The sequence below is a fragment of the Colobus angolensis genome, unplaced genomic scaffold (assembly GCF_000951035.1).
Source record: "Colobus angolensis palliatus isolate OR3802 unplaced genomic scaffold, Cang.pa_1.0 Scaffold35, whole genome shotgun sequence".
NCBI classification, from domain to species: domain Eukaryota; kingdom Metazoa; phylum Chordata; class Mammalia; order Primates; family Cercopithecidae; genus Colobus; species Colobus angolensis.
The window spans coordinates 7,870,228-7,884,992 of NW_012116821.1; the positions used below are offsets into that span (position 1 = coordinate 7,870,228).

The window sequence follows — 14,765 nt, forward strand, 5'->3', positions numbered from 1 at the left end:
TAGCCAGGAGGAGGTCGATCTCCTGACCTCGTGATCCACCCGCCTCGGCCTCCCAAAGTGCTGGGATTACAGGCTTGAGCCACCGCGCCCGGCCTGGAATCTGGATTTTTAAGTAGGCCAGATGGTTCTGCCACAGGTGGCCCTCAGAGGATTTCCCAATACCCATAGATCAGTGCACTCTCCCCGCTAGACTTTCACAGCACCATATGCCTCCTTCTCTAAGAGTTCATTCCACAGTGGTGATTTTACATTGAGTTCCATGGACATCTGAATCACCTTTCTCTGGTATTAGGCTATCTAAGCTCTTTGAAGGCAGGCACCATCTAGTTTCACTTGCCACTGAATTTCTAGTGTTTGGCATGATGAAGTTTACAGAATGAATGAGCAAATGAAACATTAAATTATCACCTCTCCCTCCCAGCAGATTCTGTTACTTATCTCCTTCCCACAAAGTCCCTTCAATTTAGAATCACTGCTCTAATTCTGTGCAAAGAATAGGGAGAAAAAAGTGTATCTAATGGTAAAATAATATTTAAATTAACTCTAATTTCAAAATGTACTTTTGCTATGAATCTATATTTACAGATACATTCTATTCATAGCTCACCTTTGAGAGCATACCATATGCCAGACAACATTCTTTGTGCTTTACATGCTCATTTAATGTTCACAACAACTTCATAAGTACCATTATTATCTGCTTTTTCTAGAAAAGGCAGTTGAAGCTCAGAGAGATTAAGATGGTCTCTAGGATAGACAGCCTGACCCCAGAGCCCACTCTTGAACCACTAGGCTATGCTCCTTTGATGAATGGGCCATGGCTTGGCAATTTATGCTAAAACATATGGATTAAAAACAAACAAACAACAAGATGGAATAATGCTAGCTACTGGGGCTTCTGGGTCATAGGGAGAGAGAAGAGCTTCAGTATTCAGAAGGGTCTTCTAGTCATCCACTCATTTGTTTTCTTCTCCTTCTCCTTCTCCTCCTTCTCCTTCTCTTCCTTCCTCCTTCCTCCTCCTCCTCCTCCTTCTCCTCCTCCTTTTTTTTTTTTGAGAGATAGGGCCTCACTCTGTCACCCAGGCTGGAAGGCTGGAGTGCAGTGGCATGATCATGACTCACTACTGTAACCTTGAACTCCTGGGTTTAAGCAATCCTCCCACCTCAGCCTCCCAACTAGGCAGGATGACAGGCCCACACTGCCACACCCAGCTAATTTTCTTATTTTTTGTAGAGCTAGGATTTTGCTATGCTGTCCAGGCTGGTCTTGAACTCCTGGCCTCAAGCGATCCTCCTTTGGCCTCCCAAAGTGCTGGGATGATAGGCATGAGCCATCACACCTGGTTTGCTCATGCATTATTCTATCAGTGCAATCATTTATTCATGCAACAAATACTTATTGAGCATTCAGTCTATGCAAGACATTGTGTTTCAGAATGTGATAGATGAAGCATATAAGCTGTTTGGTAGAATGATGTAATCATTCACACAGCAGAGCGTCTTGTGATGGGAGTTTTACTATAGTACTACTGCTGCTTTACTGATAGTGCTTATACAGCATTCAGCTTGTGCCAAATGTTTTAAATGCTTTACATGGATTTGCCTTTTTAGTCATCGCAACAACCCTCAGAAGTAAATAATATTATCATCCCCAATTCACACATGAAGGAATGGAGGCACAAAGAGGTGAAGTAAGTGATAGAAGTACATTAAGTCAGGATTCCAGCCCAGGCAATCTGGCTCCACAATACAAAGTGTTTAGTTTTAGGAAAATGTACTACATCCTTACCTTGAGATCATAAAAGTTATCGATGAGAGTTATGAATCTTCGACCTTGAGTCCTGTTTGCCAGAGTAAATTGTGGAATGTTTCGTAAAAATATTGTATCAAAATTCTTTGATAGTTCCAAATAGTCACTGGCTCCAAGTGGCTATGATTAAAATGAAATAAAGAAAATTAAAAAATAAATCAATTCTGGTTGCCTTTGGATTGGTTTAGTGTGAAAACACCTCTTTCTTGTCACGGTGTGATCTAGGTGGTAGCTTTGGGTAACTTGACCAAATGGGGCAGTGTTTTCAGAGTAGGCTAAGGACACAGACAATGTACACTGTGTTGCCTTAATAGTGATGTAAAAAAGGGGTAAGAGAGAAGACAAGAGTGTGGTGGGGAGTTAAAGAATATCTCTAGCCACAGCCTTAGCTGGTAGTCTTTAGGTCTCTGTCCCTATTTTTATTTCTATGATATCACTTTAAACATGTCCTAATAAATCCTTCCTGTGACTCAACTGCAAACTGCCAGTATTGGTCAATGGAACTATTTGATAACGGCATGCTGAAGATTATACCGCCATTTTGAAACAAAGACTGTGCGTCAGTATGAAAATCATCAGAAATTATTTTTAGTTTAATTTAAGGTACAATTATTCAAGTGTAATACTGCTAACCTCTGTAGGAAATACTGAAGGGCTTAAATGAGCAGGAGCAGATGAGAGCTCCAGAATAACTGGAGGCAGTGCACTGCCTCTCAACACCAGGAGAATTTGGGACTCAAGGTCCACAATATTATTCATAAAAGTGCCACCTACAGATGTAAAGCACTTGTTTCTGAAACATGAATTTAACTCCTGAACATTAGGAACACGATCTGCAAACACATTATTTGGGGTTAGGAACACTCCCAGGAAATGTTACCTCTGCTCATTTTAAGCTGCCTGGGGATGACTGTACTCTGTGAGCAGCAAACCATGAGCAAATGTCGGTAGAGTGTTTCTGGCCCTGCTGGAGTCGGGAAAAGGCAGAGACTGAGTGGCCCAGGAGCTGCTCTGAAGTCCCTCTGGAAGCTTCTGGGTCACCCTGACCGACCTCTAGGACACAGGTGGCTGAGCCTCCTCAGTTTCTGGCAGAATCCATCATTACTCCTCCCTGTCCAGAAATGTCTATCTCATTTGGGAAGTCCTTTGCATGAAACTTCTTTCAGAAATGTTGATAAGGTGATATTCCTGGGAGAATTAGGAAACCATGAGGAGGAGGAGAGTCATTCTTACCCTTGTCCATTCACTGAAGCCTACCACTGTCCTACCAACCAGCTGAAATCAGTTATGCTCAGGAAAGAAGAATTTGCATGGAGGTGTGGGGAGGTACAAGTGGGAGGTACAAGTAAATCCAGAGAATTAGGTTCTGGAGAAGTGGTTCCCTACATAGAGAGCAGTTCTAAGAAGGATGCAGCAATTATGGGACCTAGGCAATGGGCACAAAACCAGAGACAAAGAGAACCAAGAATGACCCAAGTCCTTTGGAAACGTGCTGACCGTGCCCCTTCCTCCCATCTCTTCTCACCAATCAGATAACAAATGGTGGCCAGGAGGAGGCAACCTCCGCCCTTCCCATTTTCCTTCCCTGGCTGGAGAGCTTCTACCTCCAGACCCTGTGCCTGGCCTTAGCTGAGACAAGCCACTCACCTCAGCCATGGAGGGTTCCAGTGTGCTGTGGGTTTTTCTGGGAGTAGGGTGGGGTTGGTTTAAACTTGCTTCTCTTCCAAGAGAATCCTGCTATTGAGCCCAATACAGACCAGGAGCACATGTTAATAGAGAAGCTGGGAGTGAGGGCTCTGGAAGGCCTGGATCTGACTCCTCAGTTGCTACTTATCAACTGGGATGAGGGCTCTGGAAGGCCTGGATCTGACTCCTCAGTTGCTACTTATCAACTGGGTGCCACTGGCAAGTTATATCATCTTCCTGTTCCTTAGTTTTCTCATTTGTAAAATGGGGATTTGATTCCTATCTGACAGAATTGTGAGGATTAAATAAAATAATACATGCAAAGCATTTAGCACAGTGCCTGGAGCATACATTAGTATTCAAACCATCTTAATGACTTTTATTTTTATTATTTTGAGCTCAAATGATTGGGTTCAGTACAAATGAATTGAGTGTGTCATTCTCAAGAGGAATCCAAGACCCTAAATCAGCCTTTGTGCACTTGTCTGTCTTGGGAGTCACAGCAGGCACCAGATGAGACTGTGGAATCACCAAATAGTGAAAACAATCCCCGAAAGGGAGAGAGGGGAGGGCAAAATATAGTGTCTTTTTGTAAAAAGAAAAACTCATACATTAAGACTCTCATGCTCTGAAGGTACACTACTTTTTTTGAGATCAGTTAGGATTTAGTGTCTCGTCTTTTGTAAACCAGAAAGTATATGTAAAAAAATGTAAAACCTCATATTAGGTATGTAGTTATGTATAATTAAGCTTACTCTTTATGCATGGATGTGATTTCTATCAGAATAGCTACATGCCCAAGGAAAATCATTATCAGAAGTGCACTGAAGTGCCTAGGGCAACTGAAAATCAGAATTTTGCCCATTCAGCTATTTTACAAATTATATACCTTTGGCAGTAGGTTCTGCATTTGCCATTATATTAGCAACTATTCCTTCCCCTCATATCCCTAAAACAATTACATGCTCATTCACATAAAGAAAACAAAGCTCAATAGAGTTATCTGTCTCCTTTCAAGACAACCGTCATTGGGAGAATGTGGAATTGTTGTTTAATACATTCAGTTTAGGATGAGGAAAAAGTTCTAGAGGTAGACAGTGTTAATCACTGTACAGCGATATGAATGTACTTAATGCCTCTGAACTGTACACTTAGAATTAGTTACAATGGTTAATTTTATGTTATATAGTATTTTACTACAATAAAAAAAAAGTCATTCAAACAAGGAGAGGTTATTTGTTGCCAAACAGATCTCTCTCAATTTAGGCCATGAAGAGATAGCAATATTACTTTTTTCTTTAAAAACATGAGAAAGAAGAATGAAATGTATTAATCAAAGAAGGAAGTTTCCCTCCCGCCCTCAAAAAAAAATCAGGTCCAATAAGAATAGGACTAATTTAAAATAATGACATTTTGGTTTTTAATAAATTCATGGGTAAGCATATTTCTAAAAAGAAAAGTTCAAAAAAGTAAAAAATAAAAAAGAGAATAATAAATAGGAAAGATAAACAAGAAAAACAATTCAGTTGACTCTCCATATCTGTGGGTTCCACACCTGCAGACCCAACCAACTGCCGATCAAAATATTTGAAAAAAATATAACATAAAAACCAACACAAATATTAACAAGCAATACATTATAACAACTATTTATACAGCATTTACATTGCACTAGGTATTATAAATAATCTAGAGATAATTAAAGTATAGCAGAGGAAGCCAGGCCCAGTGGCTCATGCCTGTAATCCCAACACTTTGGGAAGCTGAGGTGGGTAGATCACTTGAACTCAGGAGTTGGAGACCAGTTTGGGCAACATAGTGAAACCCCATCTCTACAAAAGATACACAAAGTTAGCCAGGTGTGGTGGTATGTGCCTGTGGTTACAGCTACTCAGGAGGCTGAGGTGGGAGGATCGCTTGAGCCTGGGAGTCTGAGTTTGCAGTGAACTGAGATCACCACCATTGCACTTGAGCCTGGTCGTCTGAGACCTTGTCTCAGAAACAAACAAACAAAAAATACGGGAGGATGTGCATGGGTCATATGCAAATACTACTCCATTTTATATCAGGGACTTCAGGATCTGCAGATTTGGTGTCTGTGGAAGGTCCTGGAACCAATTACCCATGGATCCAGAGGGGTGACTGTACTTTAAAGTAAACCAGTCAAAATCCATGACACAGCCCAGGTCAATATGCTCCCATTTATAGCATGTCTTAATTTTAGCATTTTTTTCCCATGTAGGGATGATGACTAGCGTGTTATCAGTATTTTTCTCCATAAATGTCAGACAATATCAAGTACATCTACCTATGTATATTGCCTCTGCTCCATTCCCTTTCTCTTCTCCTTCTGATACTTTAAACAAATCTAGGTTAAATGTCATACTCTCCTTTTATCCTTTATTTTGTATATTTCTTTATTACTTCTCCATGATTCATTTTGGATAGTTTTTCTGAGCCACTGTGCTTCTCCTTAGCTGTGTTTAATCTGCTCTTAAGCTCATCCCTTGAGCCCTTAATTTTGGTTACTGCATTTTGTAGCTCTAGAATTTCCACTGATTGTTTTTCAAGGTTGAGATGTCTCTTTTTGTTATCTCTAGATCTCTTCTGAAGCATAGTTTCAAGTCCATTTTTATTTTAAAGAAAAAGCTCTTTGAATATGTAAGTCTAGTTGTTTAAAATATGGACACATAATTCAAATATCTGGAGTTCCTAATTTTATTGTCTGTTGTTTTTGTTTGTTCTCATTCACAGTGTCTTGTCTCCTCATATGCCTGGTTATCTTTGTGCATCCTGGATTTTACCATTGAAAAAAAATACATATAGAAAAAAATCTGGCCAGGCACAGTGGCTCACGCCTGTAATCCCAGCACTTTGGGAGGCTGAGATGGGTGGATCACAGGGTCAAGAGTTCAAGATCAGCCTGGCCAAGATGGTGAAACCCCGTCTCTACTAAAAATACAAAAATTAGCCGAGCATGGTGGCAGGTGCCTGCAATCCCAGCTACTCAGGAGGCTGAGGCAGGAAAATCGCTTGAACCCAGAGGGTGGAGGTTGCAGGGAGCTGAGATGGTGCCATTGCACTCCAGCCTAGGTGACACAGTGAGACTCCATCTCAAAAAAAAAAAAAAAAATCCAAGCTCAGGGCTTGAGGTTTTCTAAGTATTCAGCTGAAAATCTGGCTGAAGTCCATGAGAGAGCCGGCTTATTTCTGCTTTACACTAATTCCTAGGTGCAGTCCTTCAGGACTTCAGGATGAAATCCACTCAGGACTTTATCCAAAGTTGGAGAGACAGGCAGTTAAATAGGTTCCCATCCATGGATGGCCCTAGTCTCTGACTTTTGTCCCACTAACACAATAAGGCTGCCAAAAGTAAGCTCAGTTCACCTCATTTTGAAAACCAGATTGCTTAGTACATACCAATATCCATGTTTTTCTCTTCTTTCTGGGCACACAGATAGACTATGGGCACCCTTCATTTTATTGTGCTTCATTTTACTGCATAAATTCTGAAGATACTTTTGTTTTGTTTACAAATTGAAGATTTGTGGCAACTCTGCATCAAGCAAGTTTGTTGGTGACGTTTTTCCAACAGCATGTGCTCACTTCATGTCTCTGTGTCACATTTTGGTAACTGTCACAATATGTCACACTTTTTCATTATTATTATATCTGGTATGGTGATCTGGGATCAGTGATCTTCCATGTTACTGTTGTAATTGCTTTGGGGTGCCACGAACCACATCCTTATAAGATGGTGGACTTAACTGATACATTTTGTGTGTTCTGACTGCTCCACCACTGGCTGTTCCCCTATCTTTCTTCCTCTCCTCAGGCTTTCCTATTCCCTGAGATACAACAATATTAAAATTAGGTCAATTAATAACACTACAGTGGCCTCTGTGCTCAAGTGAAAGGAAGAGTCGTACATCTGTCATATAAAAGCTAAAGCTAGAAATGATTATGCTTAGTGGGGAAGGCATGTCAAAAGTCAAGACAGAAGCTAGGCCTCTTGAGCCAGTTAGCCAAGTTGTGAATGAAAAGGAAAATTTCTTGAAGGAAATAAAAAGTGCTACTCCAGTGAACAAAAAACGATAAGAAAGTAAAAAAGCATTATTGTTGATTTGGGGAAAGTCTGAGTGGTCTAGATAGAAGATCAGACCAGCCACAATGCTTCCTTAAGCCAAAGCCTAACAGAGCAAGGCCTTGACCCTCCTCAATTACACGAAGATTGAGAGAGGTGAGGAAGTTGCAGAAGAAAAATCGGAAACTAGCAGAGTTTGGTTCATGAGGTTTAAGGAAAGAAGCCATCTCGATAACGAAAGTTCATGGTGAAATAGCAAGTGCTGATGTAGAAGCTGCAGCAAGATCTAGTTAAGATCATTCATGAAGGTGGCTACACTAAACAACAGATTTTCAACACAGATGAATCAGAAGAAGATGCCCTCTGTGACATAGCTAGAGGGAAGTCAATGTCTGGCTTCAAAGCTTCAAAAGGATAGACTGACTCTCTTGCTAGGGGCTAATGCAGCTGGTGACTTTAAGTTGAAGCCAATGCTCATTTACCATTTTGAAAATCCTAGAGCCCTTAAGAATGATGCTAAATCCACTCTGCCTGTGCCCTAAAAATGGAACAACAAAGCCTGGATGATAGCACGTCTTTTTATAGCATGGTTTACTATGTATTTTAAGCCCCCTTTAAGAGCTACTGCTCAGAAAAAAAAGATTTCTTTCAAAAGATTACTGCTCATTGGCAATGCACTTGGTCACCCAAGAGCTCTGGTGGAACTGTACAAAGAGATGAATGTTGTTTTCATGACTGTTAACACAACATCCATTCTGCAGCCGATGGATTAAGAAGTAATTTTGACTTTCAAGTCTAATTATTTAAGAAATACATTTTGGAAGGCCATAGCTGCCACATATAGTGATTCCTTTGATGGATCTGGGCTAAGTTAATTGAAAACTTTCTGGAAAGGATTCATTGTTCTACACACCATGAAGAACATTAGTGCTTCATGGGGAGGAGGTCAAAATATCAACATAAACAGGAGTTTGGAAGAAGAGGACTCCAAGCCTCATGGATGACTTGGAGAGGTTTAAGAGGAAGTAACTGCAGATGTGGTGGAAATAGTGAGAGAACTAGAATTAGAAGTGGAGCCTGAAGATATGGCTGAATTGCTGCAATCTCATGATCAAACTTGAACTGATAAAGAGTTGCTTCTTATGGACGACAAAGAAAGTGGTTTCTTGAGATGGAATCTACTCCTGGTGAAGATGGTGTGAACACTGTTGAAATGATAACAAAGGATTTAGACTATTACATAAACTTAGTTGTTAAAGCAGTGGCAGGGGTTGAGAGGAGTGACTCCAACTTCAAAAGAAGTTCTGCTGTGAGTAGATGCTATCAAACAGCATCACATGCTACAAAGAAATCTTTTGTAAAAGGAAGAGTCCGTTGTACAGCAAAGTTCATTGTCTTATTTTAAGAAATTGTCACAGTCATCCTAACCTTCAGCAATCACCACTGTGATCAGTCAACAGTCATCAACATTGAGGCAAGAGGTTGGGCATGGTGGTTCACGCCTATAATCCCAGCACTTTGGGAGGCCAAGGCAGGCGGATCACTTGAGGTCAGGAGTTTGAGACCAGCCTGGCCAACATGGGGAAACCCAGTCTCTACTAAATATACAAAACCAGGCCAGGCACGGTGGCTCATGCCTGTAATCCCAGCACTTTGGGAGGCCGAGGTGAGTGGATCACCTGAGGTAGGGAGTTCGAGACCAGCCTGATCAACAGGGAGAAACCCCGTCTCTACTAAAAATACAAAATTAGCCAGGTGTGGTGGCACATGTCTGTAATCCCAGCTACTCAGGAGGCTGAGGCAGAAGAATCACTTAAACCCAGGAGGCAGAGGTTGTGGTGAGCCAAGATTGTGCCATTACACTCCAGCCTGGGCAACAAGAGCAAAACTCCATCTCAAAAAACAAACAAACAAAATCAAAACAAAGCAAAACCGGGCATGGTGGCTATACCTGTAATCTCAGCTACTCAGGAGGCTAAGGCAAGAGAATCGCTTGAACCTGGGAGGCAGAGGTTGCAGTGAGCCGAGATCGTGCCATTGCACTCCAGCCTGGGCAACAGAGTGAGACTCTGTCTGGGTAAAAAGAAACAAAACAAAACATTGAGGCAGGAAAAGCCTATACCAGTGAAAACATTACAGCTAACTGAAGGCTCAAATGATAGTTAGTATTTTTTAGTAATAAAGCATTTTTAAATTAAGGTATGTATTTTTTTTTGACATAATGCTATTGCACACTTAATAGACTATAAACATAACTTTTATACGTACTGGAAAACCAAAAAATTCCTGCGACTCATTGGTTCCAGTGGTCTGGAACCAAGCAGCAATATCTCTAAGGTATGTTTGTATTAATGCCCAGACTCCCTTGGATTTAAGTGTGGCTGTGTGATCAAGTTCAGACCAGGGAATGAGAGAGACAGTAATATGATCACTTCAAGGTCTAGCCCACAAAAACATTCTACACAGAATCTTCCTTCTTTTCCTTATCTGTGGCTGAAGAGAGAGGACTCTAAGGACTTAAAGGAGAGATGAAGTCTGGGTCCATGAAGGACTGCATGGAGCTACATTTCCTTGTCATCCTGCATTGGATGGTAATATGTTCAAGAAATACATGCTTATTTATTAACCCTCTAATTTGGGGGTTATTTGTTGTAGTAGTTAGCCTATCCCACTACTAATTTCATCTAGCTTTCTTCATTGCCCTAACAAAAAAGGTGGTGCAAATTACAGAGAGTCGACCATTACTGAAAATACAAAACTTCTTAATGTTTCCTTGTATGAATGAGGATTCTTGTTCACGCAGATAGTAACTATCAAAAATTTCTCTTCGGCCGGGCGCAGTAGCTCACGTCTGTTATCCCAGCACTTTGGGAGGCCGAGGCAGGCAGATCACGGGGTCAGGAGTTTGAGACCAGCCTGGCCAACATGGTGAAACTCCGTCTACTAAAAATACAAAAACTAACCAGGCGTGGTGGTGTGTGCCTGTAATTTCAGCTACTTGGGAGGCTAAGGCAGGAGAATCGCTTGAACCCAGGAGGCGGAGGTTGCAGTGAGCAGAGATCATGCCATCACACTCCAGCCTGGGTGACAGAGCAAGACTCTGTAAAAAAAAAAAAAAAAAAATTCTCTTCAAAGTGGGCAAAAAACATGAACAGACACCTCTTGAAACAAGAAATACAAGTGGTCAACAAAGATAGGAAAAAATGCCCATCATCATTAATCATCAGAGAAATGCAAATTAAAACCACAATGAGCTACCATCTCACAAAAGTCAGAATGACTATTACTAAAAAGCCAAAAAATAGCAGATGTTGGTGAGGAATGTGGAGAAAAGGGAATGCTTATACATTGTTGGTAGGAACACAAATTAGTTCAACCCCCATGGAAAACAGTATGGAGATTTCTCAAAGAACTAAAAATAGAACTACCATTCAACCCAGCAATCCCACTACTGGGTATCTACCCAAAGGATAGTGCAAAAAAAGACACCTGCACTCATGTTTATCAAAAAGACACCTGCATTCATGTTTATAACAGCACTATTCACAACAACAAAGGCATGGAAGCAATCTAAGTGTCCATCAATGGTGGACTGGATAAAGAAAAGGTGTGTGTGTGTGTACACACACACATACGTACACACACACACACACCATGGAATACTACACAGCCATAAAAAGAATGAAATCATGTTCTTTGCAGCAACATGGATGCAGCTGGAGGCCATTATCCTAAGCAAATTAACAAAGAAACAGAAAATCAAATACTGCATGTTCTCACTTGTAAATGAGAGCTAAACAATGGGTACACATGGACATAAAGATGGAAAAAACAGACACTGAGAACCCCAAAAGCACGAGCAAGAGAAGAGGCAAGGGTTGGAAAAATTACCTGTTGGTCACTATGTTTACTATTCAGACGACAAGCACCCTAGCAGCCCAAATTCCAGCATTATACAATACACTCATGTGACAAACCTGTGCATATACCCCTGAATCTATTATTTTTTTAAAAAATTCCTCTTCAAATTTTCTTCAGATTTTTTCTGGGTGGGGTGGGGAGGACTGATTCTACTCTTTTGCCCAGACTGGAGTGAATACAGTGGTGTGATCTCAGCTCACTGCAGCCTTGACCTCCTGGACTCAAGCGATCTTCCCACCTTAGCCTCCGAGTAGCTGGAACTACAGGTGCACTCCACCTACTAATGGAGCCCAGCTAACTTTTTTTTTTTTTGGTAGAGATGAGGTCTTGCTATGCTGCCAAGGCTGGTCTCAAAATCCTAGGCTCAAGCAATCCCAAACACTTTGGCCTCCCAAAGGACTGGGATTACAGGCATGCACAACCATGCCTGGCCTGGATTATCATTTTAAAAGTCTTAATCAGGAATTGCATTTATCCCATTTCAAGTATCAAAACTGACTTTTAAAAAGTTATGTTTATGGGCTGGGTATGGTGGCTCATACCTGTAATCCCAACAATTTGGGAGGCTGAGGTTGGTGGATTTCTTGAACTCAGGAGTTTGAGACCAGCCCGGGTAACATAGGAAAACCTCATCTCTACAAATAATACAAAAATTAGCCACGTGTAGTGGCATGTGCCTGTAGTCCCAGCTACTTGGGAGGCTGAGGTGAGAGGATGGCTTGAACCCAGGAGGCAGAGGTTGCAGTGAACCAAGATGGCGCCACTGTACTCCAGCCTGGGCGACAGAGCAAGAACTTGTCTCAAGAAAAAAAAAAAGGTTATGTTTATGCAGGGAAGTTTCTCATTACAAATTTGAAAACATTTTGATAGCTTTATTCAAAAGCAATATTTCATATATTTCTTTTTTTTGAAACAGAGTCTTACTCTGTCACCCAGGCTGGAGTGCAGTGGCACAATCTTGGCTCACTGCAGTCTCCGCCTCCTGGGTTCAAGTGATTCTCCTGCCTCAGCCTTCCAAGTAGCTGGGATTACAGGTGCATGCCACACGCCTGGCTAATTTTTCTATTTTTAGTAGAGACAGGGTTTCACCATGTTGGTCAGGTTGGTCTTGAACTCCTGATCTCAGGTGATCTGCCTGCCTCGGCCTCCCAAAGTGCTGGGATTACAGGCATGAACCACCGTGCCCGGCCAATATATTTCAAAATATATTTGTAAGTTTATTTTTCTTCTCATCATCATATAATATACAGAAATATAATGAATGTTTTCACCAAACTACATATCGATGCTGCCAAATCATCTTATACAACCCTGTGTATCCTACAAAGGACATCACTTTTGATGTGTGACAACTTGATCAATGTGACCAATACTGATTTAAATACAAATGTTGCCTTCTGTTCCCAAGCATTCATTATTTTAAAATGTTTGGGTTATTTAAAGATGTTTACTTGGATTAACTAAAAACTTCACTAGAACTAAATTACAATAATTTAAAATCCATTGGAGAATTGAAGAAGGCCTATGTGGGGCAGGGGGTCATCTGATTATAGTAATGGCTGCAATTGTTCTTGCCTCCTTGTCCATATCCTTTGGATTGCAACTTTCTAGCTCTTGCATTGAGACATGGAGTCTATTCTTTACCATGGCTCAACTCTTTACCATGGCCAACAGAATGAAGCAAAAGTCACAGCTTTCAAGTTCTGAACTTAGGTCTCAAGAGGCTTTGCATGCTTCTGTTCACTCTTTTGCAATACCTTGGCTAGCCTGCTGGAGGAGGAGAGAACACAAGAAGATTGCCAAAATTGCCAAATTTTGCCAAAAACTGCCAAAGCCAAGAGAGCATCCTAGGCTAGCACACAGCCAGCCAGCCCCACACAGATGAGAAGAGCCTAGCCCAGAGCAGCGAACTGACTGCAGATGCACACATGAACCCAACAGAGATCCAAAGAACTCCCCCATAGCCTGTAGACTAGAGGGTAATAACAGATGCTTACTGTTACTCAGTTTATGTCATTGAATTTTGGGGTGATTTATTATGCAGCAAGAGCTAACGAAAACACTATACTTGCTACAGAGATTTACTAGTGAAAACTTTTATTTTAAGTCATTAGCAAGTCCAGCCACTCTAGAAAAATATGATCCAGCTTTTATAGTTAAGAATTAGTTTTGCATAATTGATAAGTATATTTAAACATATATATCACCATTTATTTTGTTTATTTTTATAATCAATTTTGGGATTTTTCTGGTATATATGAAACTTATTTCTAGAAATAAAACTTATGATTTACTGTATACAAGAACTAGAAGGAAAAAGTTGGAAAATTTTGTGGTATCGTTTTAGAATACAAGAAGACATGGACCCAATCAAATACAAGCAGAGAACTGCAGGGAGACAGCAAATTGATATGAAAAAGGAATTAAGTGAGACAAAGATTGACTACAATAAAACTAAAATTGTAACAGCATTCCAACATAAAAAATGAATATAGAATTTGAATAGACAATTCATGGAGCAAAGAATACAGTAAGTAAAATAGGCTAATAAACAAATGAAAAAAATAGTCAAGCTCAGTAGTAATAAAGAAATTCTTATTTCAAAGAAATAAGAATGTTATATCATTTTTCAAATAGCAATTTGGCAATGAAAAATAAATTATGCAATTTGATGCCAGCAAACATGTAATGCAGCGTCCATTGCTGCTGGAAGAGCAAATTAGTTTAGTTGTTCCTGAAAACAGTTTGTTGGGTTGTAGTAAGAGCCTTAAAAAAAAGTTATAAACTTACACCAGTCATTTCACTTCTAGAAATCAATCAGGAGAAAGTGATCAGAAATTCAACCAAAGGTTATAAGTAAGGTTATGTATAACTATGTCACCAAAAAGTGACTTTAATATCTAAAAACAGAAGAACGGTTCAATAAATTAAGGCACATTGATATAATAAAATAATATGTTGTCAACAAATAATGGTGTCCATGAAAAATATTTTATGATATAGAAACATGACATGATTAAAAAAAATACTAAGTGAAAAAGCATAATGCAAAATTATATATTTGTTTTGCCCAAAATATATATGCAGAAAATAGCATAAGTAAATATATTTAAAATGTTTGTTGCTATTTATTTCTTTTTTTTTTTTTTGAGACGGAGTCTCGCTCTGTCACCTGGGCTGGAGTGCAGTGGCGGGATCTCAGCTCACTGCAAGCTCCGCCTCCCGGGTTTACGCCATTCTCCTGCCTCAGCCTCCCGAGTAGCT

General features: G+C 40.3%; 1 protein-coding gene across 1 annotated transcript in view; it reads right to left on the reverse strand.

Moving 5' to 3' along the window:
* Positions 1-14,765, reverse strand: part of LACE1 (lactation elevated 1) — a gene marked incomplete at its 5' end in the record, with an annotated part of 174,968 nt that overhangs the window by 5,623 nt on the left and 154,580 nt on the right. Inside the window, one exon of the mRNA XM_011952889.1 lies at positions 1,790-1,930. Coding sequence (XP_011808279.1) covers positions 1,790-1,930 — 141 coding nt within the window. The remainder of the gene's footprint in view (positions 1-1,789; positions 1,931-14,765) is intronic.